The sequence below is a fragment of the Gavia stellata genome, chromosome 21 (genome assembly GCF_030936135.1).
Source record: "Gavia stellata isolate bGavSte3 chromosome 21, bGavSte3.hap2, whole genome shotgun sequence".
In the NCBI taxonomy this organism is placed as follows: Eukaryota; Metazoa; Chordata; class Aves; order Gaviiformes; family Gaviidae; genus Gavia; species Gavia stellata.
Window position 1 is genome coordinate 4,849,382 of NC_082614.1, and position 26,263 is coordinate 4,875,644.

General features: G+C 40.1%; 1 protein-coding gene across 3 annotated transcripts; it reads right to left on the minus strand.

The window, feature by feature from the left end:
• Positions 1-7,994: 7,994 nt before the first annotated feature.
• Positions 7,995-25,959, minus strand: PATZ1 (POZ/BTB and AT hook containing zinc finger 1). 3 transcript variants are annotated; one of them, XM_059827819.1, is made up of 6 exons: positions 24,668-25,959; positions 22,188-22,251; positions 18,803-18,874; positions 16,253-16,424; positions 10,320-10,457; positions 7,995-8,427 (listed from the first exon to the last, which is right to left on the minus strand). In XM_059827819.1, exons 1-6 carry the CDS (start codon positions 25,957-25,959, stop codon positions 8,009-8,011), a joined length of 2,157 nt encoding a protein of 718 aa, XP_059683802.1. In that variant the 3' UTR covers positions 7,995-8,008. The 3 variants fall into 3 exon arrangements, with proteins under 3 accessions (XP_059683802.1, XP_009819514.2, XP_059683803.1); XM_009821212.2 differs by lacking the exon at positions 18,803-18,874; XM_059827820.1 differs by lacking the exons at positions 10,320-10,457; positions 18,803-18,874.
• Positions 25,960-26,263: the final 304 nt, after the last annotated feature.

Here is a 26,263-nt window from a genome sequence, read left to right on the forward strand (position 1 = left end):
TTTCACAGTCAAACAGAAGTGATAGCCCAAAACTCTCCTGTTTAAACTTCAATAATCATGGAATATTATCAAAGTAAGAGTTAGATTCCATTGTGGAAAGCATGAGGTTACGGAGTTGCACTTAAATATGCAAAACTTCCAGTTCCTGCAGAAAATACACCACATCTAAATAAAGAACAACTCGTTATAAGCAAGGGACCCATATTCCATGCCAACAGAAAGACAATAAGGTTATAAACTTGTACACATAAAAAAACCCCAAACATATATTTTCTTATCTATCTAGGGGTTTGGGACTAGGACTGGAGTCATTAACAAAAGAGCAGAGACCCATTTTTGTAATGGGTCTGTTGTAATTCAACATGTGAGCAGAGAAGCAGAGACCAAACCTTTCAGTAGAGCTACTAGTGTTCCCTCATAAAAGCGCAGGATTCGCAGACATTTACAATGCAGAGCGCTCACCTCTGGATTTTATTTTCTTAGCTGACCTGAAAGCAGATAAAACCATTGGCATATAGGTACTGTGAAAGACCTCGCTCCACAGGTGTTTGCCTGAGGCTGCGGGAGGAGTTGTTTATTTTGGGAAGTTGCCCTTTCTTTCCTGTGTAGAAAGGCAAACCTCTATTTTCTCTTTGGGTTGCACACATGCCATAGGCATGCAGAGATAGCCTTTTTCATTACTCTCATATATGCATGTAGACTTTTTTACATCTATTTACAAAAGCAAAGACTCTGTTCCTTATGCATGTTTACAGAATAGGGCAAACCTCTGTTGTTACTTTAGTCTTGAGTTTGCCATTCTTTTAGAAAGTTAGGGCTCAAACTGATAGCACCACAAGGAGAGAAAAAGACCAGGAAGGAACAAAGACTTAGTAAAAGTTTCACCTCATACTCCACTTACTTCTTTAGAATATAATGGTGTTGAGCTAGAACATAGTGCATTTGACTAATGACCTAGCATCTGAGGTAGGCAGGCCAGAAGCATTGCAAAAATATGTTTATATATCCTGTCTCATTCTTATTTTCATTGCCTTCCAGGTATTCAATGAGGACAATACCAAATTTCACGTAGGTACTTGTTACTCCATCCACTTATGCTAAAAGAATGTAAGAAATCTCATTGCACAGCACCAGAGAAAGGATTTTCTAGACAAAGTAAGGCCATCCTGATACACAATGTTGCAACCTGCCCATGACACTATGGGTTTTCATATAGAGCTGTGGAGATGGGCAAAGGCAGGAACCGTCTCTGAAAAGAGCAGCATTTTGAGATACGAGAAATACAGGCTGTCTCTCTGTGCACTCGTGGTCTCTACTCTCCGTCTCCAGGAAATGAATGCATGCAGCCTGCAGAGTTTAATTCTCTTTTGGTTTATTACTATTTAAAAATCAGGTTTTGTATCCCCTTCTACAGAGGCTTCACCTTCCAACAGAACATACAAAAAATACACACAATAGAAAAAAAAAAAAAGATAGGTAGGTAAGTTGCTTTATACAAACAGGTCCCTAAGAACCCAAAAAGGCTAAAACAGGCTCGGTTTCAATAGAAGCAGGCCCATAAATAGGCAAGAGACTTCATTCAAGTAGGGAAAGAGTCATCCATCCTCACCTAAGATCCTTTCTTGCTCACACTGAAGACAATGGGAGGATTCCCAACAACTTCAGTAGAAGCAGGATTGGGATTCATCAGAGCCAATGGCAAACTTTTCTGCTCCTTCCCTTCCAAGGCACTGTCTCTTCCATACAGCGTGCGGCCAGGGAAAAATGCCAGTTTTCCTGGCTCATCCCACACTCATGTTTCAGTTGTTCACTCTACAGGACATCTGAGAACAGCCTTTTATTTTCTCTCTTAAACTGTGTATTTGCACTAATTGCAGCAAACTTTCAGATTACAACAGTACGGAAGAGAAATTCTGAGCCCAAGAGCAAGGCTTGGTTGATTATTTAACAGCCAGCAGTCAGTCTGACAACTTTGCAGAGGGCATGTAAAAATTGCCTGGAGAAGGCACCAGTTTGTAGACACAGCAGCCAAAAAGCTATAGCAAGCATGAGACTGGTTTGTTATAAAAGCACTTACCCAAGCTCACTATGTGACTGCAGGAAGCTCAAGAGCATTTGTGGCTGCCAGTGGCTGTATGAAGTGACCCCATGGTCCACGTGGAACCCAGGAGCTGGGAGGGAGTCACTGGAACATCAGTGAGACACCAGTTACCTCCTCCCTTCACATCTCAGCTCAGAGCACTTCCAGGTCTCCAAAACTGCAGCACAAGTAGAGAGGCCACCCAGGAAAAGCTTCATTCACATAAACCCTGAGAGCAGATCTATAGTGCCAGGCAGTCTTTAAATTATTTTAAATATTTCACCTTTCAGGAAAAATGTGGCCAAATATTTAACTTTGCATTACCCCTGAAGTCGGTGAGGCCAAACGTTTGTAGCAGAGTTCAGCAGCACAATTGTGCAGCACAATTTGGCACGTCAATCAAATCTTCAAACATTCTTACCCAAGGGTTATCATCTCATTTTACAGATGGGAACAAAACACAGGAAGAGGCTAGAGATGACACAAGGTGTTAGTTCTTTACAAACAGCCAGTCATTATCCACTACCACAGAGCAAACAACTGTGGTTTTTCACTAACGTGCTTTAAGCATTCCAGCCATCACCGCAACCCCTTACAGCCAGGGTTCCTGTTCCTGTTTTGCACTGCTTTGCAGTTATGTTACATAACTATTTTTAAGGGTTGGGTTTTTTTTTCTTCTTCTTTTTAGCCAAATAGTTCTCTGGTTTGTTTTATAGCTAACACAGTTATTTGCAGAGCTGTACACATCTGAGCAGGTACCACACTGGCGTAGGAATGTGTGGAGGGTGAAGGTGTCAAGGGAGCAGGCAGAAAGACTATGCCAATATTGTTGCGGCTGACTGCAACAGTAATGTGGCCTCAGGCTGCAGCCCAGGAGCACCGCCTCCCTCCGGGTACCAGGCGCAGTGCTCCACAACACACAGCCTTTCATACAGGGACACAGAGCAGCAGATCGGGCTGAAAGCCAGATCTGTTCCCAAAGGCTCACTCACAACAGCTGAAGGATCTTGTTTTGAAAAGGATGTTCAGGATAAAAAACTGGACTCTCTCAGGAGACAGGGGAATCTTCCAGAATCTGTTTTCCCTTTTAAGTTTTCCTATTTTTTTTTCCCCTCTTTGCTCATTTGTTTTGTCTCTTGGGGTGGAACTGAGAGCATAAGCTCAGAGATTCACTGTGAACTTATGTTCTATTCAACTAAAACTCAGGTACTGTGCCCAGGCAAAAAGGTGAACGGTACAAAGCTGGCTTAATTTACATTAAAATATTCATAATGCTGTTAAGGTATATTCATAATGCTGAAAAAGCCAACGCATTCCATGGTTTTGTTTGGCACTTGCTCTCAGAGTTTCTGCCATGCTGAACAATTAAAAATATCTGATTATTTTTGTGGGTGATAGAGAAAAGCCTTTCCCATTTAATTACTTAAAATTTTGGCAGCTGTTTTTTACTTTGTCCATTTATCTCTCATGAAACCCAAAGAGAGCTCTTGCCCTCCATTCATTCTTCCAACACTGAAGTCTGGAGTTCCTTTGAAGTTTACACTTTGGCATCTACTTCCTCAAGCAAGCACCTTAAAAAAAAATTAAAGCTGAAAGTGGTACCCCACTCCAGACTCAAGACAGAAGTTCGGATATTGATTTCTAGGAACAAAGATTTAGTGGAAAAACAAGACACTAAAGTTACAACAGAGCCTACAAAATCTAGGTTAGCTTTCATACTATCAATTCAATTAGTTGAGTTAGATAGACATTCAGTTACACAGCTCTTCTATTCAAGTCATTCCTTACTGCTGACAGCAGTTGAGGGAGGAACAATAATTTCAGGGAATACATGGGAAATAACAAATATTCCCTAAGTCACTGGCACTCAAACAGGTCTAAAATTGTGACTGGGCATCTGCAATTATTCAAAAGATTGGTAGGAAGACCAACTCCACACCATCTTATAGTTCTAGGCTTTAAAAAACAAACAAAACAATCACCCCACCCCCAACATGTAACACTTTGCCCTACTACAGTTAAGGCACTGGATTGAGAGAAGGAAAATCTGTGTTCAATTTCTGGTTCTGCTATCAATTTCCCACATCATCATGGGCAAATCACTTAAGATTGAGAGCTCACGCACACCACATTACCACACATCAGGTGAGCCACACTGATAGGTCTGTTTGCACACATCTAGCACATGACAAATGCAAGGTAATGTCACTTAATTTAACTCAGTATGGAATAAATTCACATTAAATTGCTTTACCTTGTATTTGTTGTGGATTAACAGTACATAAAGATAAATTACTTCAGGCAACAAAAGAAGCCTGATGTTAAGTCTGTGCCCCTACATTCAACACAACACTTAAGCATGCATGCTAGCGGTTTTTAGTCCTTCATCTTTTTTTCACTCGTTTGCCAATAAGCATCTGTTCCTTTCTTGTCTATCTTTAACATTTAGATTATAAATGTTGAAGATGTTTTCATCATGCCTAATACACAAGGCTCTGAGCCTCAGTTGAGGGGTTTAAGGACTCCCTACAATACAAAGAAATACTACAACTCTGATTATCAAAATTTGTATGAACTGAAACTCCCTTCTTGGCAGAGAAGTGCACTGGCTCAAACATTGGATTGCAGTCCCACCAAAGATGACAAGGAAAGGAGGGCTGGTCCAAAATGAGAACTATCATGTATACACTGATACGCCAATTAAAAATGTAACAGAAACAAGTTAAGTGAGATTGCAGCTCAGGGCATGTTAAGTATTTCCCTTTGAACTCTGAACTTAGGAGGCTGAGTTTTCTGTTTGGATCTGTCTTCTGTTCTGTGAGAAGCAGACACTTCCCAAAGTACAGAATATAAAGAATTTGCATGTAGATTAAATTACTATCCAAAACAGAATATGCACCCAAAGAAGCAAAAAAGCTCTGAAAACACACCACTGCTAAATATCTGCCCAACCTATTGCTGGCACTAGTCTGCACCAGTCTCTTGTGCTGGTGCAAATCTCTCCCATTTGCACTAGGATCATCTGGAACTGTCATTTCAGGATTGTTAACTTCCTGCCTAATTGTTTCCCTGTCCACTAGACTGAGAAGTAAGTAGCTTTCATTCATTGTATTCATGACAACATAGTAAGCATTTTCTTTGACAAGCAAAATGCCCAGTTAGTGTTTTAAAAGGCGTCCTTTTTAGTTCAAGGCTTTTCATTTGTTTCATCAGGTCAAATTCTGTAGTGTTTGAAATTAAATTCTGATACATATGGCCAAAATTCAACCCACTAGTAACACTAAAGTCCGTGGAGCTAAATGTAGGATGAAAATATCCTATACTCTGGACTTGGCTTTTGGAGTTGAATTTTATGACTAGTGCACCCTCTCTGAGTGCATGTAGGAACATCAGGTACACAAACTTCTTGTATCTTCCAGAATACAGCCTCAATTTGACAGAAATTTTCCTGGTAGCTTAGATATGAGCTATTAGTAAATCAGAGTGACTCCAGTTGCATTTGCTGATCCCAGTGAATCGTTATGCTGACTGGAAAGCTTGCTCTATCTTGACTTGCTTGGCAACTTACAAGGTTGTCTCATCATGGTCTAGATTTCTAAGGTATTTTAAAATGTTTTGTTACCTTTCCAAAATGTCCTGTTTCTGCTTGTCAACTAAGCTTACCAGTACGGCAATAGCAATTCCATGAAGCTTTAGTTTGAAGGTGGGTTGGCTTGCTTTGGGTTTTTTTTTCCCCTCTTCTAAATGAGACTCATACCTATTCCAGGGATTCTGGGGAAGATGAATGGAGAAGAACATGTCCTTCAGTCTCCCAACACAGATTAATAGCAAAACATCAAGTCTACTGCAACGTGCTCTCAGTTTAGAAAGTGCTGGTGCTATAAAGAGAAAGCCATTGATTACTCATCCTTGGTTTATAATACTCCAGACCGAGTACAAAAAAATAGCTTCTTACAAGAGAGAAGCTGGGGCTTCTAAGTCTGTAGAATTTAAAACGTCATTCCAAAATCCACATACTTACAAAGGCCCTATACTTCTAACATAAAACCAAAACAGGAATGTGTCTTACTTCAGTTATACATTAGATGCAGGGTTAGTCTGAGGTGGTCTATCCTGCTCCAGCACTGTATTAATGATGGAGACAGTTATTGTTTCATAGAATGCAAGTTTGGTGTGGAACTTGGGCTCTTCAGAGTGGCCTTTCAAGAAACATTCAGTACACATAGCAACTTAATTTACCAAATCACTGCTTAAACCTTTGCTCATTAACCCTCACAATTGTAAGAAAACTTTACACAGATGGGAAATTAAGGAATAAATTCAGTGAACTGTCCTATGTGACCTTGAGCATCAACAGCAGAACCATAATTATAACTCAGAGTATTCCTAACTCCTAACCCTGTGTTAATTAAACAACATTTATACCTGGATTTGGTGCATAATGACCTTGACAAGTTAAATGGGAGGAGAGGGAGGGCCAAGAAAGGACATTATTTCTGCAAAAGTGGTATTTTCAGATTAAATGGAACCTCCAGCAGCCTAGAGCCCAGCTTCTTTGCATTTTCTAATCAATTCTTTTTCAGAGATATGCTGTTTGCAATTCCCATCTCTTATAGTAGAAACCTTCTTCTTTGGAAGAGAAAGGAGTAAGACTGGCTTTTGCAAACCTGACTAGAGGCAGATCAGGAGAGCACGACTGTAGCCAAAAGGCCCAGGTCACTGAGAATACAGTACAGTGTAGAGAGGGATTAATGTCTTATTTACTGGTTCTCATTTGCACACCTTTTGGACAGGTGGCTAAATTGCTCAAAAACCAGACAAAACGAGGGGATGCAAAGTAACATACTAACTTCTTTAATAGAGTCCAGTCCAATTAAACCAAAATCACTCTGTGAACCCCTGGGTTTATTCACACTAAACAAGTCAGTGGTACATAGTGTTTACCCGATAGCTGATTGTGTTTATACCCTAGGTCCCCATGTGAAAAAATGAGCACCAGTCAACCAGACTGCAATGTATTTTTCCTTCCTTTTTTTTCCTTTTTTTTCTTTTTTTTTTTTCATAAAACTATTTCTTTCATAGACTTAAAACAACCAACTAGCCAAGGTATTAATTATGGTACATCTAAAAAAAAAAAAATTAATACTAACCCTAATGTGACTGCTGCTTTAAGAGTGCTCTGTGTATCGCCTTAGACTGGCTTTTCAGTAGCAATTCACTACAACAGGTCCTAAAATAATAATAATAGAGAATTAAAAACCTGACAGCAAGTTTAATGGTTAAAAGTAACAAAAACGTGTTCTGAATGGTGATTTTTCTCAGCAGTTCAGTCCTGCTGCAGCACTCACAGCCTCACAAATGGCAGAAGGGGTTCAAATTCTCTCACCTTCTTTAAATTTTTCTGCTTTTAAACGGACAACTGCATTGTAACCTGCTAGGTACCACGGGGCATTTTACTTAATGTTATATTCAATAATGGGTCTGTTTTTAAAACTTACTGTTTTTCTGGGGTAGGTTAGGGAAGGTGGGGAACAGAGAGAGAACAAAAGCATAGCTCCCTGTAGCTGTAGCTCCCCAGGTGCCTCGGTCACTAGGACTGTCTAATTCTCAGATCAGTGCTGGCAACTTTTGTTTATTCTAGAAGATCATGACGGAACACAAGCAGCAGCCTCTAAAGCTCCATTTGGTGTTTTAGGTCACGTCTCCCATTCAAGGTCACCATCTTCTGTAATTTATCAGCTAAGAAGCACTTTCTCCCTCTCCTCAGTGAAAGTTTAAAGGTGGGGTAGGGCATGAGACAAAGAGGGAAGCTAAAATGAATAAAAAATTCTCAGCTATAGAACCAAATTTCATTATTTCCTCTTTCATTCACAGCATCTTATCATTATAGCCAGACTGCTGCTTTGCTTTGTTAAGATCAAACTGATCTCATTTCCCCTCTGGCCCCATTGGTTGCTGGTCGACCTCTGGATCCACTAGGGATGACGCAAATGCTGACTGGACGATCTGAAACCCAAATGACTCCAGGAGAGACATGTTCTGTTGGGGTGAAAAGGGGGATCCTAGAGCAGGACCGAGGTCCCCCAATGGGCCACCAAGGGCCCTGACGTGAACTTTCTGTATGTGTTTGTTCAGATAAGACTTTGATCTGAAAAAGCTGCCACATTCAGGGCAAGGGTACTTCTTCTCTCCTTCCGTCTCCATTTTGTTTTTGCTGACTGCCATGTCACACGAGAAGGACCCATTGGTGCTCTGTTTCTCAGGAGTCTTGAGGTCACTGGTGTCAGAGAGGTCTCCATATGAATCAGAACTCTCAATCGGGTCCGAATGTGAACATTTCTGGCCTTCTATGGGAAAAAGAAAAAAGAGAGAAGCTTTCAGAATCTTATCTCCCCAAAAAGTTATTTAACATGCATCCAAATAGATGATATTGGTTACCACCTGATTTCATTAATGCCTGTCACGACAGAATGATACACACTTAACATCGCAATCCCTCATATTCTATAGCCCTTGACCATAGGTTCTCTCCACAAACCACTGGGCTGCTATTAGAGCAACATCCAGGGTTTTGTTATGGATTTGTCATGATACTGAATGCATCCATAATGGGTCTCTGGTGTACATAATACTTTTTTGAATCCCAAAGATGTCTCAACAACATTTATATCACAGGCACTATAAATGTATGGACCTAATGATGAGTTTTTAACTGTACAAGTCACTCCCACACTTCTGAAATATCGTTGATACTTTGGAGGAGAGCCTAGAAAGCTATTAAAGTATAACAGGCTGCAGCAACATATGAAGAAACCTGGAAATACTCAGCAAAACAGCAGTGAGCTACTGCAATTTAAGAAGTGCAATTCCATTTAGTCTTGAGGAAGTCTTTTTTACAAGTTAAGTGCAACACTGTTAGAAGCGAACCTTGTAATCTAAAATTGTTCCATCTTTAAATACTGTAGTGTGAAACAGGAGAGAGGTTAGGGACACTATTTTAAGTCATTTGGATACATATCCTGGCAAAGCCATTGGTATGTTTGGAGTGTTCCCCATTCTCCTCTGGCAGTATGCCAAGAAGTTTGTCCACACTTTTTGCTCAGCGCATATGAATGAGCGTGGGAAACCCAGACGCACTCCCTAAACAAGTCTCTGAATACAAATAAGCTGTATCTACTATTAACTCTAAAAGACCAAAGAACCACTTGGCACAACCCAAAAGACAGATTTGCTCTGGACTCGGCATTACAAACCAAACAGGATATGCATGAAATCAATACACCACTGAGCTGGACTAAATCTCTTGTTAAGTCAGCACACCACCCAGAACCAAAGGGCTTCTGTAGTAACTCTATCAGGACTTCAACAGAGAAAAATTACACAACTGTATCTTGCCGCTGGCACAGACTTTGTTTAACCCAGCCTGCTGTGTCCTCCTGGGCAAGGAAAAACCTAACTTTTTGGGACAACCATGGTTTTGAAGAATTTTCTGATGTTTCAGCTTCACCAGGAATACTGACAGCTTAAGCCAAGAAGCAAAAAGCAAGCTATTCTACATAGATTAACACACAGCTTTACGTATTCAGAAGTTAAATACTCTTTAGCTATTCTTACAGTATCTTTTTTCTTTTTTTTCAGGAAGTTAAATGCAGGTTACAAAACAAAAAAGTAACAGTACTGTTATCACCCCCTACCTCTCCTCCCCAACAACAGCATTAAAAAGTATAAGTTTAACTACAGATAGTTGCCTGGCTCCTCATCAACTTGAGGATGACCATTGCTTTCACCGCTCAAGAATCTTTATGAACTGCATTCTGTGGCTCCCCCTTCCTTCACCGGAAATCAGAAACATGGTTTGACTGACGCGAGATTCGAGTACAGTGGAACTAAGGAACCATCAAGGATCTGCACCCCTCAGGCAAAATTCAAATACTGACTGGTCCTAGGAAGACGCTCAAGATGAACTAACCGGCTTTTTCAATCTCTAAAATCAAAGAAGCTGCCAAAAATTCACGTACCCTTACGGGTCCATCTCCTTCCCCGAGACTTGTTAAATCGGCTATCCAAGGACAGATCCTACATGCTATGTGAAGTTATGTAATTTCTCTGCATCTCCCTAAGCTTCTTTCCAGTATTTTCCCTGTCCTTCCTCCCTCCCCTTTCTCATATGCCCAGCCCAACATCCCACAACACAAAGCTCTGCACAGAGCAGCAAGGTGCAGAGCAGCGAGTCTCTTGCCTTTGATGCCATAGGTCCTGACGCAGTGGAACGCTGCTCCCCCATTCGGGATGGACTCCTGGTGCCTGGAGACCTGGGGAAGGGGAACACCGTGGTGGGTTTTAACATGGACCTTTAAGTAGGAGGCAGAGGAGAAACCTAAACAAGATAAAAGGAGATGAGATCCTGCCACCAGCAAAGACACACATCTGCCTTCCCTGTTCTTCTAATCTTTCTCTTGCTCCTACTCCCTATTACAAAGTTGCCGTTATACTAGCTCGATTTCTGGTTACCTACAACATGCTTAAGTAGGACTGATTCCTAGACATCATCAGGCAATGAATGCAATGCATACCTTTCATTAGACTTCATTTGCTTTTTGGAAGTCATGATGAAAGAACAGCCTCCTTGAGAAACAAATCCTACATAAGCAAACCTAGCAGATGACATGAAACTTTCTGGCAAAAAAGGCAGAAGAAACATGATACAGGAAGGCACCCATGTCTCTTCGCCATTTTTGTGCTGTTTTAATTAAAAATGCCTTCATCATCTGATAATACTTTGGAAGATAGTTCAAATTAGTTTATTTTACGCTGTTAAGATTTGAAGGAATGCCATTTAGTAACACCCATCTTTGGTATTTAGTGTGCTTTCCCCTTAGGTTTCTAGCATTTATACTCACTCCTAGAAAGCAGAAAGCTAAAACTACTGAGGTTTTAAGGTATACAATTTTGTTCTATATCAATTTTTGAAAATTACTTCCTCCATTCAGCTCATCCTGAGTTTTAAAAAAATATACTAAAACTCGTATTTTGTCTGCAGTTAACAAAAAAAAATTAAAATGGAATTTCAACATTTCTATTAGTTCTGACCTGTAAGCCCAAACCACTGAAATTAAAAACATATTTCAAACAACTGATTTCCAAACAAAACAGTTTTTTACATTTGTGCATGTGCTTAGTTAAATTGTTTTTGAAGTCTCACAAATATGGCCTTTTCCTTTAATGCAATAAATTATCTCACATATAATTTGGAATGTTTTTAAATTCAGATTTTAATAAGAATCGCAATTAGTACTAGTACATTTGGACCATATAAAAGGCACAAGGAGGACAGAGTTTTAAAGACTTCCTACAAAGGTAAGCCTATCAACAACCATCTTAATTTTCTATTACATTTTGAACAGAATATTATGTCACTTTCATGTTAGAAACATCGTCCTTTAACAACTGAGAACACAATACAAGTTTCACCATCACAGACACAGAGTTCCATGTTCCCTTTCTGGATAAAGAAAACCCAAGACCTAGATTTTTTTAAACCAATACAGTATTTATAGCACAAGCCCTTGCAAGAGAACTTTCATAACAGTGCTTCACTTTAAATATGAATAGATATACTACTGTAAAGCCTTTTTTATAGTGATATAACTGCATTTACATTTGATGATATATAATATATTAGAAATATATTATATAGCTATTAGGAAGGATGCAAACCCAATACTGGCAAACCTCTCTGGGGTGGATTTTTTGACAGCAGCTGTTAGTTTCAGGTGCTGAATTTACTAACAAATGTGGCTTTACACTAGAATTCCCTGTGCCTACCCAACAGAACATCCGTCTACCCAGACTCTTCTTCAAAGCCAGGATCGAAGAGTATTCAGGGGTTAAGAATTATATATACAGGACCTGCCGAGCAAGACAGAACTCCACAGCAACCTGCTGAAGGGGAAAAAGGGCAGGTTGCTGAGAATGAACAAGAGATAGTTACTGTAGACCCCTGAGTTGAAGATAAAAGTACAGAAAAGTAGATACATCACAACTGAAGAAACCAAGAACATACGACTCTCAAAATACAACGGAGCAGAATCACCAAGTCATCCAGGGAATTAATGTAAGGATATTATCCTCTGAAATAGTGCAAGACCTACCCTTAGACATAAAATACTGTACTGAATATCTCACTGGACCACAAGAGAATATATTTTTCCAAATACCAAAAATTCACTGTAGACATGGAAAGAACCAGTGTTTGACTGGCAGAGAAAAGGACACAATGTACAGATAGAATGGTGGTACTTCCAACTACAAGGTACTTCCCTTATTTCATACATTTGTCTAATAACCACATGCATGCTGAGATGAGCCTCTTTATGTAGCAGTGCATTAAAATCTCACTGCCAACCAATAAAAAAGGACTACATACAGGTATTCAGTGTTTTTCTATACTACAACTGACACAGGAAAATCTGAAGTTGTAATTTCTGCTATACAATATTTTTTCTGAACTCTGCAATTCTATTTGTAGAGTACATTGTTTTATATAATGAAAACTGCCTGCAAAGTGTGTTAGCTCCCCTTTATGCACTTGGCAGATGAACATGCGAGTCATCAACTTCCATCAAAGCAGTGAGAATGCCAACTGCTTCATAGGAAACTGTTTAAAGTGAGATTTTGTTTTGTTTTGGTTTTATCCTGATTTTTTTTCTGAAGCACTTAGCACCGGCCTTTCTTTTGTTCCACCAGACCTTAATTATGAATGCCTGTCCTAGAAAGATGAGGGATTCATAGACAATAATCCTTTACTTTTAAAAATATCTTTAAAAACAAAGTCAGGCTAATGCAGAGGATAAAGTGGCAGTATTGTATTATTCAAAGAAGGAAGGTATTTATTGCTTTACCCATACACATCTCTCAGCTTTGCAGAGCAGATTATTTCTTCATACCAGAGGAACCAACATTAAAAACATGCATAGAGGGGAAATGATCTGCTTTATATAAATGGGATCTATCCCTTGATCTCTTAGGTAACATCTCTAAGGAGACAGACTATAGATAATTGCAGGATGCTCCTTTTTCAAAAAATCTAATTTGGATTTAGCTGGAACATCCGGAGAATGTGCCTTGCTTTAATCAACTCTGTATCCACCATGAAATATACAAGAATTCATCTTATTGTAAACAAAAAAAAATTCCATCCAACTTGTGATTGGAATAGTTACCCTTCTCCTAACTAATTTGATTTCTGTGAAACAAACAATGCGTATGTATCTGAAACAGAAAATTAATCTTCTGAGTTGCACGTTATTACAAAGTACCAGCTCTAGACTTGCCAAAGTCATTAATCTCTTAAGTTCTTTGAAAAAGCCCACACAAGCAAATAAAATTCCTAAAGATGGTAATAGAAGATTATGTAACAGCAAAGTAGGAGCAGGTCTTTCTTATTTAAACTGATTAAAGAGAATTTATCTTAAAAAGTGAGGATTTGTTTTCATAAGCATATTTTAGATTAATTCTTTAAAAACAAACAAACAAAAAAAAACACCAAACCAGAAAAAACCCCAAAACCAAACAAACAGAAAATCCCAGGAAAAAAACCATTGCACAGCTTCCCTGATTTAACAAGATTTAATTGCTTCCACAATTATTCTAAGCATAAAGGCCCTAAGTAAGAAAATAACCTGGAAAAATCATCAAACCACAGATGGTAATTTTTGGACATTACACTGCCATTTTGTAAACTAAATAAATAAATAAATAAAATCAGCAAGTGGGTACACGCATGACATGGCAAACCAGTGGCTACTGCTTTCAGTCAGGTACTGAGTTCCCCACCTCCTAAGTCCATTAAACCTTTAAAAGAACATGAGACACCTGATTAAGTTCCACAGAAAAGCCCTCAGTCTGATGGGATAAATGGAGGGATTCTAAGCTCTGTCTTTAACACTAGGATATGTTCAGCTGTGTAAGTCACCTTTTCATCCACTTTTTTTTTGGTGGGCCAACATCCAAAATTCTCTCTACAAGCAGCTTGAGCATTCTTGTTTGACAATTGCTATATCCAGCACCAGCTAAGTTCCAATTCAAAAATATATCAGCACATTAGCTGAGGAAAGAATAAAACAAAATCCGATTGCACAAGCACCATAGCCACGGCACAATTGCAGTCGGAGGGATGGCGCATAGCTTCTGACTGCACCCGTGCCTATGGAATAGATGTTTCTAATCCAGAAATTTTCCACTATACTTCATCTTGCCAGGCTCTACAATTTAGAAGATATCTATTTAAAACAATAAACATTATAATTTGATTCTAGAACACTTTGGAATAAAAATTCTGCTGTCATAAATCTATAATAAAAATTCACAGCATATAACAATGATTTCCTAACACAGTTGTTTGACAAATCCAGTCCATAACTTCCCTTTCCTATGAATTTTAACATGGGGTAGATAGTTAACAATAATTCACCAGATTAATCACATTGTCTATGTGCAGATGTAAACTGGAATTCACAGCAGACTAAATTCTGGCAACACATATGAAATTCACAAACTGTAAGAAGAAAGTAGTTGCTTAAAGTTTGCTGTACAACAGGTTCCCTATCCTTCTACAGAGAAGTGTATGTTTTATTTAAATTTCCACTGTACACTTAAACCTGTAAAATGTGAGTAAAAAATTTAGTCATTGTTTGAATGCCAGATGTGCCTTTGTCGTGCTGGCAGAATTTCGACAGAGCTGCAGTGACATCCAGTGGTAGTTAAGCTTAAACTCAAGCTTACAAATCATGGAAACAAGACAATTCCTCCCAACCCATGAGAGTTTCTGTTTGGCACCATGTTCAACTGAAGGAGAGCAGGATAGCACCTGGATCTTAGATAGCGTCTTCCACGTTGTTACCACAAAAAGAATCAGGATAAGCTTAAGCAGTTTTTTCAGAAGACAGGCCTTCAGCTGAAAAGGAGGCCAAGCTTCATTTCGTACCATCTACCTGGAGCTTCAGAATCTGAAGATTTTTCAACCCAGATGCTTTTTCCACTCAAAATGTTAACATCAATTTCAGGACCTAACAGAAGGTTAACCTACTGCAAATACGTCCCCCTTGCAATTTAGTATCTCTCATTACTCATAAACTCCTAGTCATCCAAAAACTCCCTGTGCAGTCCTCACATTAACTACAGAACAGCTTTATTCTCTCAAAAGATTTAACCTCTCTTAAATTAGAAAATTCTGCCTCATCAGAAAAAAACAAGATACCAAAACACAGCAGCAAGCTCTTCCTACATTGACTAGGTATGTATGCCTGTGTGAGCCAACAATATATTTTGAAGTTGTGTATTAATCATTCAAAAAAAAGACACCAATAAGTCAAAATTATTTTTCCAGCTTGCCTTACATCCCACAAAGCCTAAATTTACAACTCTCTCCCATTGAAAAGTACCACAAACAGATGGAAAAGCTTCAAAAGCCCTTAGTCATATGGTTTAGTTTTAGGTAGTCCTGCGAAGAGCAGGGAGTTGGACTCGATGATCTTTATAGGTCCCTTCCAACTCGGGATATTAGATGATTCTATGAAAAGCTGTATTTGTACCAATAAAGGAAAAGCACATTTCTAGTGCTCTTTACAAAATTTGTTTTAGAAATGTATGTTAATACAAAGCAATCTCTTGGGTTAAGAGGGACAAGCAGCTTGACTGTACTGCTGCACCAGGAGGTTAAGCAAGACTGATAATATAATGTAATTTTTTTTTTTTAATGTACCGCATATAATTTTCAACTTGGTGTGTATTTCAAAGATTCTTCTTCCAAACTGCATGCAAGGACTCAAGTCTAACCAGGTGTAGAAAAAGAGGTCTACAGTGAATAGCAGCAAGGCAACATATCATAGTTATTTTATAGGGATCTGGCTATTTAGCAAATAAAATTCTTAAAACTGTCTAGAAACAATTTGCTTCAGATTTAAACTGCATTTCTTCAGGAACTGTCAGCCATGTAAAAAGGCCAGACCTATAGCTCCATCAGTTTCAAGGTTAAGCATTCAATAAGAAAAACAAAGAATATGTACACATATGATATAACCTCCTCCTGTTGCAGACAGAGTCACATAGCCTTACAGCTTCCCTCAAGGGTTGTCCCATCCCATTGAAATAATAAAACAGCTTCTTCATTACCTCGGTTACAGATAGTGCAGAAATTGCTTGGTCCTTCACTATGTTTCTTCAAGTGATCTGCCATATATGCGGCTCGCAAGTACTTCCCACACACCTGGCATGGAACTTTGTCTTCATGACATGCTAGGTGTGAGCGCAGTCGGTCACGAGTGGCAAAGGAAGCATTACAAGTCTGCAGGTATAATGAGAACCATGTGACTCATCAACTCTGCTAAAAGCACTGATATTGTAGAATATATTTAGTATTCTTTAAATACCTTAGACCCTGTGCAAACACACAAATGACATGATGCACAAGCCATTTTCCCACAAATAAAAAATTCAGATCACGAACATACTACACAAGATGTGATGTTACTACTCGAAAGAATTGAGAAAGCAAGAAAACAGCTCTAACATACTAGAGACAGTAAAACTTAAATCAAGATAGAGTTGTAAGGCCTTAGCTCCTCTCTGAGGATGAAGATACTAAAACTTGAAGTAATATTTAACAAAAGAAATAGCACAAACCACTTCATTCCATTTACAGTAAATTCTGCGATTTCACTGAGCCATTACAATCACTTTAGACCACTCAAAATGTCCTCTCTGTCATCTTCCTAAATTTTACTTCTTGATCTGATCAATTTAACTTCAGTACACAGAATCCCTTTGGAGTATGAAGACATACAAACAAAGCATCAGGGAACTGGCTGGGATGAGAATATGACAAAAGACAGTAAAAGAGCCATCCTGGTATCCACAGCAGCAGTGCAGGCAAATTGTAGAAGTGAAGCCTCAGAACTGAGCAGGTATCAAAATAACTGCATGACACTGTAATCTGTTTATAACTTACCCCTGATCAAGGTATCATATTCCACTTACTACCATGAAACAAGCTTGATTTGGCATAAGATAATGTTGATTCTACTCGCCCACTTCCCAGACATAATCCATACGATGAGTGAAGGCTCCCTCTCCCATTTTTATAACCATAGCAATTGGCAGGCATGCATGTATCTAGCCTACTACAACAGCCTGCCAGTTCTGAAAGGTTTGTTCTATCTCTAATATGCGAAGGGAAAAAAAAAATCACCAGCAATACACTGTACAAGTTATTAAAGATATAGTCTGAAACCATTCCTCACAAGTGCAAGAAGAAAAACAAAAGCAAACATACACTAGAATGACCAGACCAAGTGGGCAACAGTGACATTCAAGAGTGTACAGTGTTTTGTTTATACCACCTTTATATAAAATAACACAGTTTTAAGATGTATAACCAGAATCCCCTAAGAGATAATATGAGACTCTTAAGTGACTTGGGAACTAGATATATTCTGTCTTTTCATGTATCAATGTGTAATTAAACAACTGTTTCAGCAGAGATAGACTTGTTAAAGCAACAATCCTAGTAAAATTACAAAATTGTAACTTCAAATAAGTGAAACTGATAATACAGAAGAGGATAACCCATATAATTTTATATAATTTAGTTATTCAAGAGCTTAATCCAAAAAACATTGAAGGCAGCTGAAAAGTACCTATCAATTTCAACAGGCTTTACACTTGTTTGATCGATCCTATGAGATGCTTAAGTGTGGTAAACTTCCATAGAGCTGAGGCAAGCACAAGACTTAGCACCTCAGAGGATCAGGACTTAATGAACTTCAAAAGTCAACAGTAAATTTATCTGGATTTCTGCAATACACACAGTTTAACTAAGCTCACCAGACAAAGATTCATAAATTACGAGTAGTGAAGATTAAGAGGCAAATTCTTGAACGTGAAAGATTTCTCTTTATTTGAAATCTCAGTACACAGCACTGAGCAAAACAGGTGCAGCTTTCACTTACTAAAATGATCTTAGAGGTAAATACTCATTTAAGGCAGGATTCCAGCACTGATACTAATCAATCTGTTGGATATCAACTAAAGCTATATAATTAGACAATCAAAGATGACAGCCAAGAGATCCACCATCAATAAGTCTAAAAATATTGAGCCACAGTAAGCGCCCATACAAAAGCCTTGGGAGTGCATTAGTTGATGAAGCAGACCAGAGACAAACCACATAAATACAGGTATGCCAGAAGTAAAACCGTATCTCTCCCATATCGAACATATCAAGTTGAAAGCTTAGGGAAAGGCAAGATAATAATTTCTGTGTTTGATTTCTCACTCTTGCTGCTGATTTGTGCAAAGTTCACCTTTGGATAATCTATATAGTAAATATATCTGCAATGAAGCTTAAAAAAAAAAAATTAAGTCCAGTGGAGAAAGCAAGAATCAGTTTAGCTGAATCATAACAATGGGAGACAGGACTAGGTTTAAAGAAAACCCCAAAGTTAATGTTCAAATAGTTAATATTTATAAAAGGTATAGAGCAAAAAAAAAAAAAAAAGTTTTATTTTACAAAAGATGTGAAGTGCTAAATGAGTGCTAAGTATTTATCATTAATTGTTAATCACAGAAGAAAACTCCAGTGCTTTCCTACCAAACATTGCACAGGTATATAAATAGATCAAAAAGAATATATATAAAGTTTAAAAAACATTGTTTAAGAAATACCTCTTGAAGTTTCAACTTTTCTATGGATGTGGATGTCTCTGAGCTTATTCCATGGTGGCTGCCATTTTCCTGCTAATAGGCAGGAAGTAAGAGAAATTAGGACAGGAAGAAACTCATTCTGCATTGAAATCAATGGGAAACGCACTGGACTTGGGATGCCAATTTTATTTTTACTTAAATAACTACATCTTTTTCTTTGTCAAAAGTTGTGCTTTAACTTAACCTGCATTTTTCTCTTTTTTATTTAAATTGCCAGAAGAACAACCTGCCTCTTGTCTCTGAGAAGGAGCAAACATCTGTTTTCTCCCCTTGTTCTTTCGCGACCACAGATTTTCAGATGACCATTTCCTCCCAAACTGGAGCCTAACTTTCATACCATTCACACTCAAAAGCCAACAACCCAGCTTCACTCCTTCCCATGACGAGTCAGCAAACTGAGCTATCCCATTATGGCCAGAAAACTGACTTACCCCTTCTCCTACATCCAGAACTCAACTGTCAAATCAAAATTAAAAAAAAAAAAAAAAAAAAAAAAATCACCAATGCAACAATCAAGGGGAAAAGATCCAGAGTGCCATTTGGTGTCTTGTCTGGACACCAAAGCAACTTCTTGGATCTGATTTCTCAGCTGCCTTGGCTATGTGGAGGCCTTCCCTGTTCTGAGTCTATTTTAACAGTAATGAAAAAGCTGGAATCATGTCTTTGTTTGGCATCAGGTATTACAGGTTCTGGGACTTAGGATAGTTTCTCAAAGATCTGTGAAGCACAACCATTACTTTAGGGGGATGAGTGCAGGATTACATGCTGACCACTGAAAACTATAGCTGTTGCAGTGATGTTCAGCTTACAATTGTCCTGCCTCTCATAGTTTTATTTTATTTATTCTGAAGTTGGGTTGACACCTTCACACTTTTGTTTTGATAGTCCAAAACGTACCATGATGCCACATCAACAAAACGTTAGATATCCACTGGTTTGCAAAGATACATGAGGGCTCAGGTAAATGGTCAGTGGATTTTGTTTAAATCATAACAGAGCACCACTTCCAAGAATGCCATTATGACCAGGATTCTGGAAAGCTTTTCTGTTTACTGACAGAGTACTTCTTTTTTGCAGTAAACATAAACACAGCATGCCAATAACAGGAATTTTCAACAGATTCAAAAAGGATGCTCAATGCTGTTCAGGCTACTCTCATGGGGAGTTAATTTGCCAAACAAAATCGATGGAAAATGAGAAGGGAAAATGGGGAAACAACATGCCAATATTAAGCTATTTCCCTTCTGATTCAGATTCTGTGTTTAGGTACACGTCATGGAACAGAAGTGTTACTGGTTATGAGATAATCACAAGGAGAACTTTATCGATTTATACGTCAGCTTTCAGATTTGAAACAAGTTTTCAGTGTGACAGCATCCCTTCTGTGGTTTGTACCATGTATGTCAGATCTGTGCATATTTAAGAAGACTTTCTAAATCTGACAGGATATTATGAAGTATTTTTTGCAAAGACACACAACAGCTTTTTAACAAATTTTCTACACCTTAAGATTCATGAAAAATTAACTCTGCAAGGTTAAGCAGTCAAAAATCAAGAACAAACAAAGCCTGAATGACAACTTCAACTTTGTCCTGATGTTTGTAACCTATAGCCTATACTTTTTAACTGAAATGAACAGTGCATACAGTATTATGACACTTTAAACAACACACAATGAGAAAGACTGTTCTTAGAAATTGCTATCACAAAATACCTGTGTTCAAGGAGACAGAGTTGAGCTCGGCTGTACAATCTTAGCTTCCATATTTCTTTACTTTCTAACTTTTAGTGTATCCTCTGAGTCACACTTACAGAGTTTATATTTAATATTCTTAAATGAATCAGAAAACTATAAAAAAAAATCAGGTATCAGCTGGCAAAGGACAATTCATGTCTGTCAACATTATTCATAATCTGTGTTCATTCAGTAACCTTGATATCAACTGGCAAAAGACTGATCAGTTTCTGTTTACGTTGGGATCTAAACATTAATTTTTGTACTTGCACTCAAATACATGCTTATGGAAAAAATTTGTAGTCCTCTTCAGTTCATCCACCCAGACCCCTTGCTACCCCCAAATTGTGAAGGCTTTTTATGAGTGGAATTTTCCAATTTATTTAAATCTATAACCCCTAAATCATCTTAAGAAGCTTAAACCAGTCTAGGGCTTTATATAGGATATGCAGTTAAATAAACGTGAAGACTCTATGGCCTGATTTTACAAAGATGCAGGGTTTCCACAGATCAGATGGAGGTCAACAGAAACCTTTAGATAGCTCTATATGTCTGAAAAAAATCTTCACTGGATTATTAAAGTTGCAAAATGTTTCAAAACTCTCACACTTTGGAGGAAACGTAGGAGAGGTGTGTCAAGAGATGGGAAAAAAAAACGCAGATCAGGAGGCAGCAGTCATGTAGGACTGACTAGGTTCAGAAAATGTGGTTAAAATTTTTAGAAGAAAAAAAATCCTCTAACCTCCACTGTCTTCAAAGAAAATGAAAATTATTTTGCTGCAACTTTCTTTAAATAAATAATTAATTAAATCTTTCTTCAGAGACTAAGCATGGAGACCGTTAGCCCAACAAATGTTTTAGAAGTTTGCCCAACAACTATGTGAAGGCAGAGGGTGATAGTGGAAGCTGATTCCCAACTTCGGTTTTCATTAATACTTCCAGGCACCTTTTAAATCTCTCTACAAATGAATTACAAAATATCTTTCTTGATTTGATCTTTCAAACCCTAATGAATGATTTATTAACTGTAAAAAACTATATACAACATTATGACATTGTATTACAAAGGATACTGTGATGCTGTTATTTATATTCTCCCTGGGATAAAAAAAAGCTTCCAATTTTGCTCAGTGCAATGTTCTGAAGGCTATGTGATAAAAAAAAAAAAGAGTATCTTGGCAAGTTATGATAATTTACCAATTTTATTTTAATTTTTTCTAAAAAAAAAAGAAGTCGGCATTGGAGCCTCCTGTTGGCAACAACTGCAATAAAAAAAAAAGGCAGGGGGGCACAGAGGGAATCATCTGTGACATTGACTCTAAGCCCAGGGACAAGGAGGCTCGGTAAAAGATCCAGGGTGAGATGGGATAGAGCAGTAGGGAAGAACATCTGGTAGAAGGGGAGGCAGGAGGACCAAAGCCGTAGATGACACAAGGGGCTGGGGGACGGGAGGGATATAAAGCAGCTGTCACTGTTGAACACTGTTATTTACAAACATTTATCCCAATTGACTCATACATGGTATTTTTACTGATACTTTATAATTGTCTGCACACATAAGCGCAATGCCAAAGATTACCCATACATCAGTCTAAACCCCCGGGCTCCTACCTGACACTTGTGAGGTCTCTCTGAGGTATGCACCTGTTTGATGTGTCCATTCAAGTGGTCTGGCCTTAAAAGAAAATACACATAAGCACACTTAAAACAAACACTAAAAATAAACTTACAATTTTAACTAATAAAAAAAAAAAAAGGTGTAAGATCCCAGTGGTGGATCTATTACAAATGAAGTGATATTTAACCTTCCAAGAACCAGATCACCAACAACTGGGACTCTACCTTGATAAGTACCCTCTCCAACTTGCTAAAAAGGCAGCATTTTCTCAGGAAGAAATTATGACTGAATGATCAGAGAAAACAGGAAATATAAGCTACAATTTTCAAGCCTGCATATTCCCTTCCAAAATCCTATTTAGATCTTGACAATCAGGGCACTTTGATTTACAGTTGCTGGATATTTGAAAATCAGACCCTTTTGGTTAATGTCCCAAATACGGATGTAAGAAGCCAACTTTAAGCACCTCTGTGCAAAAAGACTGACTCTAAACTCTGTTGCTGTGACATGTTTTCCACCAGCAAGATGAAAAAATACCATCCTAACTCACAACTTGGTGGGGAGACTGCATTAATTCAAATAAAGTGCTCTGAAGGTCCCAACTAGAAGGTGCAATGGAAGAGCAAATTATTACCGAAAAAAAGTTAGACCATTCTTCACAATCAGGAAAGCCTACTTTGAAGAAGAGAGGACTGAATAGCTGCAGATTTTCCTGGTGGGAGTTTCTCCTAGTGGGAAGAAAGCTTTTCATTGTACGAGGTCAAAACTGCTTGGAAACAAGTTCTCCACCCTCTCCTCCCCCAACTTTCCAGCTGCGCCAATGAGAGGGCTCGGGATGGAATTCACTTCACGCACTGCAGACAGAAAATAGACTGAACTTTGCAGTCAGGCTTTTAAACCTGATGCTCCAGCAAGTGGGCTGGAGTGGTGTAACCGGAAAGACTGGTTGGGGATCCTTCTAGGTACCTCAAGCCTAGCAACCTCCCGTGCTGCACTACTGAATGAAGGAAAGGATACTCAAATTAGACATCATGCTTCCAACTTCCTTTGGCTGCTCCTACGCCTGAATACTGAAATTTAAAGAAAGAGTCTCTACTTTTCATTCCTATTTTGATTTTACAAAGATGTGTAGACATTGTTGTTGTTTACTTTTATAACAGCATTCCTGCCTGTTCACATTAACTTACTGGGAAAAATGAGAACTCAGCATGTATCTTTCACTTTCCTTTGTTGACAAAAACCTTTCATACAGCAACAGCAGAAATCTCGAAGTGTGAATAAAAATAATAAAAATTGGTAGATGATCCCAGGTGGCACTATAATAAGAAAAATACTTCCACTTCTAGCTACAGATGAAATCTTCATTTTATGACTTTCCATCACTAAATTTGCAGTCCTTATAAAGATGCACTCCAATTATTGCTGATTTAACAACAACAAAAAAAGGCTACATTTTCTTAATTCATTTCAGTAACAAAAAGTGCCTCTATCAAAAAGAGAGCTAGCAGGGGCACAATTCCTACATTTAAATAGGTGGGGCAATTCTAGCCCTAGTAGCCTTTTGATTTGTTTTCGTATCTCGATTCCTTCCCTCCTGTTAGAGCAAATCGACTGCTGTAGAAAACCAACTGCTGCTACAGAAGTGACACAGAGCGTACGCATCCCCCTCCCCCCACTACTTCTAGACTCAAAGTGAGCATCAAACTTCCAAAAAAGTTTCAAATTCATTAACTCAGACTATAAGATACCGCTAACACGACTACGTGTATCGAACTACTTATTAAATTAACTCCCACAAACAGCGACAACAAAAAATCAGCAACATTAAATGCACAGATCTTACGTATGTTGCAGGGCAGAAACAGGATCCCCTTCAGAAGGATGTAAACCCAAAGGACACAAAGATCATGTATTAAAAGATACTTGATGCTGCAGCCTTTGAAATCTCACCTCTTCCTTCACATTTGGGTGATAAAAAACATTACGAACTAAGAGAAATGAAGGGAAGTTAAGAAAAAGAAAATTTAAAATGGATACGAGAAAAATAATAATCTTGAGATGTATTAATATTTTGCACTTCAACAGCACCTTCAAACTACCTGCAAACCAGCAGTCTCAAGACACTTCTGTGAGGTAGGTAATTATTTCAATACCCTTTCACGGAAGAGTCATTTGAGGGAGAGACTAACTGATTTGCCCAAGGACACGCATACACCAAGCCTGGGACAAAGCTGGGAATGTTACCCCGAAGCCAGCTGACTCCCAGTTCTATGTCTTAATTACTTTTAAACCCTTTCCAGAGACTGTAGAATAGCGTCCCAGCGGAAATGATCGAAGTCTCATTTCTCGAGACATTTTAAAATGGAACAGTCAAACTATCCTAAGTACAAATTGTTCTTGTTTCCCAAGGGATAGGAAAGACAACTTCCTAGGTCTCCATTTGTGTCTATGGTCCTTATCAGTACTCTCTTACCTGGAAAAGCCTTTTCCACAGCTCTGGCAGATGTAGGGCTTTCCCACAGAGCCATCGTGAGATCGAACGTGATAGGACATCCTGTCTTTCCGCTTGAACCGTAAGCCACACACTGGACAAGAGTAAGGCTTCTCGCCAGAGTGTGACAGCTTGTGCCGATTCAGGTGGTACACGTCCCGAAAAATCTTGCCACAGATCTCACAGGCCACCTGTTTCCTCGTCCTGCTTCTTTTTCGGGGTGCATCAGGGTCATCCTGACCAGGGACACCATTTTCACCCAGTCTTGGGGGTGGGATGTCTATGTAGCCCAGCTGTAAGCTTGTCACCCCATGTTGAGCCTCATGCTGACGAAGACGATTAGCATCCGTAAATACTTTCCCACAGAGGCCACAAGGCAGGATACCAGCCTCTCGCAGGCCCCCTGGGGTACCAAACATCATGGAGTCCAAGAGATTGGCTTTACGGGGACGCCCTCTGCCCCTCTTGGTGCTTAAAGTGGGGGCACTAGCAGCAACATTCTGGAAGGGTGAGGCCAGCAGTGGTGGGGACAGAGGTCCTGCCACCATGGGCAGGCGGTCCACACCCTGCAAAACAGGCAGGGAGGACTGGGCAGCAGTAAGCGCAGCCCGCGTGGCCTCGTCTTCAGGCATACCAGCAATGCCGTTGCCATTGGGTGCCAAAGTGGCACCGTTGGTCATGTCAAGAGGGAAGCCGAGGTCAGCAGCCCCCGGACGGAAGAGCATAATGTCGGGGCGTGCAGGGGGCACGAGGATCTGCACATTGGACTGCTTGATGACCTCCTGGCAGATGTCAATCACAGAGCGCATCAGCAGGAACTTGGCGGCCGTCATGAGCTCCGGGAAGCTCTCCAGCCGCACCACGATGCGCGACGTGTAGGCAAAGTCCAGGATGTCTCCAAACACTTTGGAGCTGATGGTGTGCATCTCCAGCTCCCGCCCACCCCCGGGGGCCCCGCTGGCCGCCGCTGCAGCCCCGCCGGCCGCTGCCGCCTCCGTTGCACCGCCTTCTGCGCCGCCGCCACCGCCGCCACCTGCCCCGTCGCCCAGCTGCGCGCTGAACACCGACTCGAAGTACTCGCTGCAAGCGGCCAGCACCGCCCGGTGCGCCGGGAAGCTCTCGTCGCCCACGCGCAGGAGCACGTCGCAGAAGCGGCCGCCGTTCTTGCGCTGCTGGTTGAGGCTGTGCAGCATGTCGGCGCTGTGCCGGCTCACCTGGTACGTGTAGCAGCCCGACGAGGGGCCGCAGGCGGCGGCCTCGCTCACCCGCTCCATGGGGCTGCGCCGCCCCGCTGGCGCCCGCAGGGGGCGCGCGCTCTCAGGCCGCCCGGCGGCGCGCGCCGCCTCCTCCTCCCCGCCCCTGTCCGGGCCGACGGCGGCGGCGCGCGCTGCGCTCCCTGCACAGCGCGAGGGGATTGCAGGGGGGGCGAGACAAAAGGCTCGGGCGGCGGAGGGGCGCGCGCCGCGCGGGGCCGCCGCGGCCGCCGGCGCGCGAGCTCCGCCCGGGCCCGGCCGCCACGAGGCGCTGCGGCCGCGGAGGCCGCCGCGGGAAGGGGCGTGCGCGGCGCGGCTGCAGCGA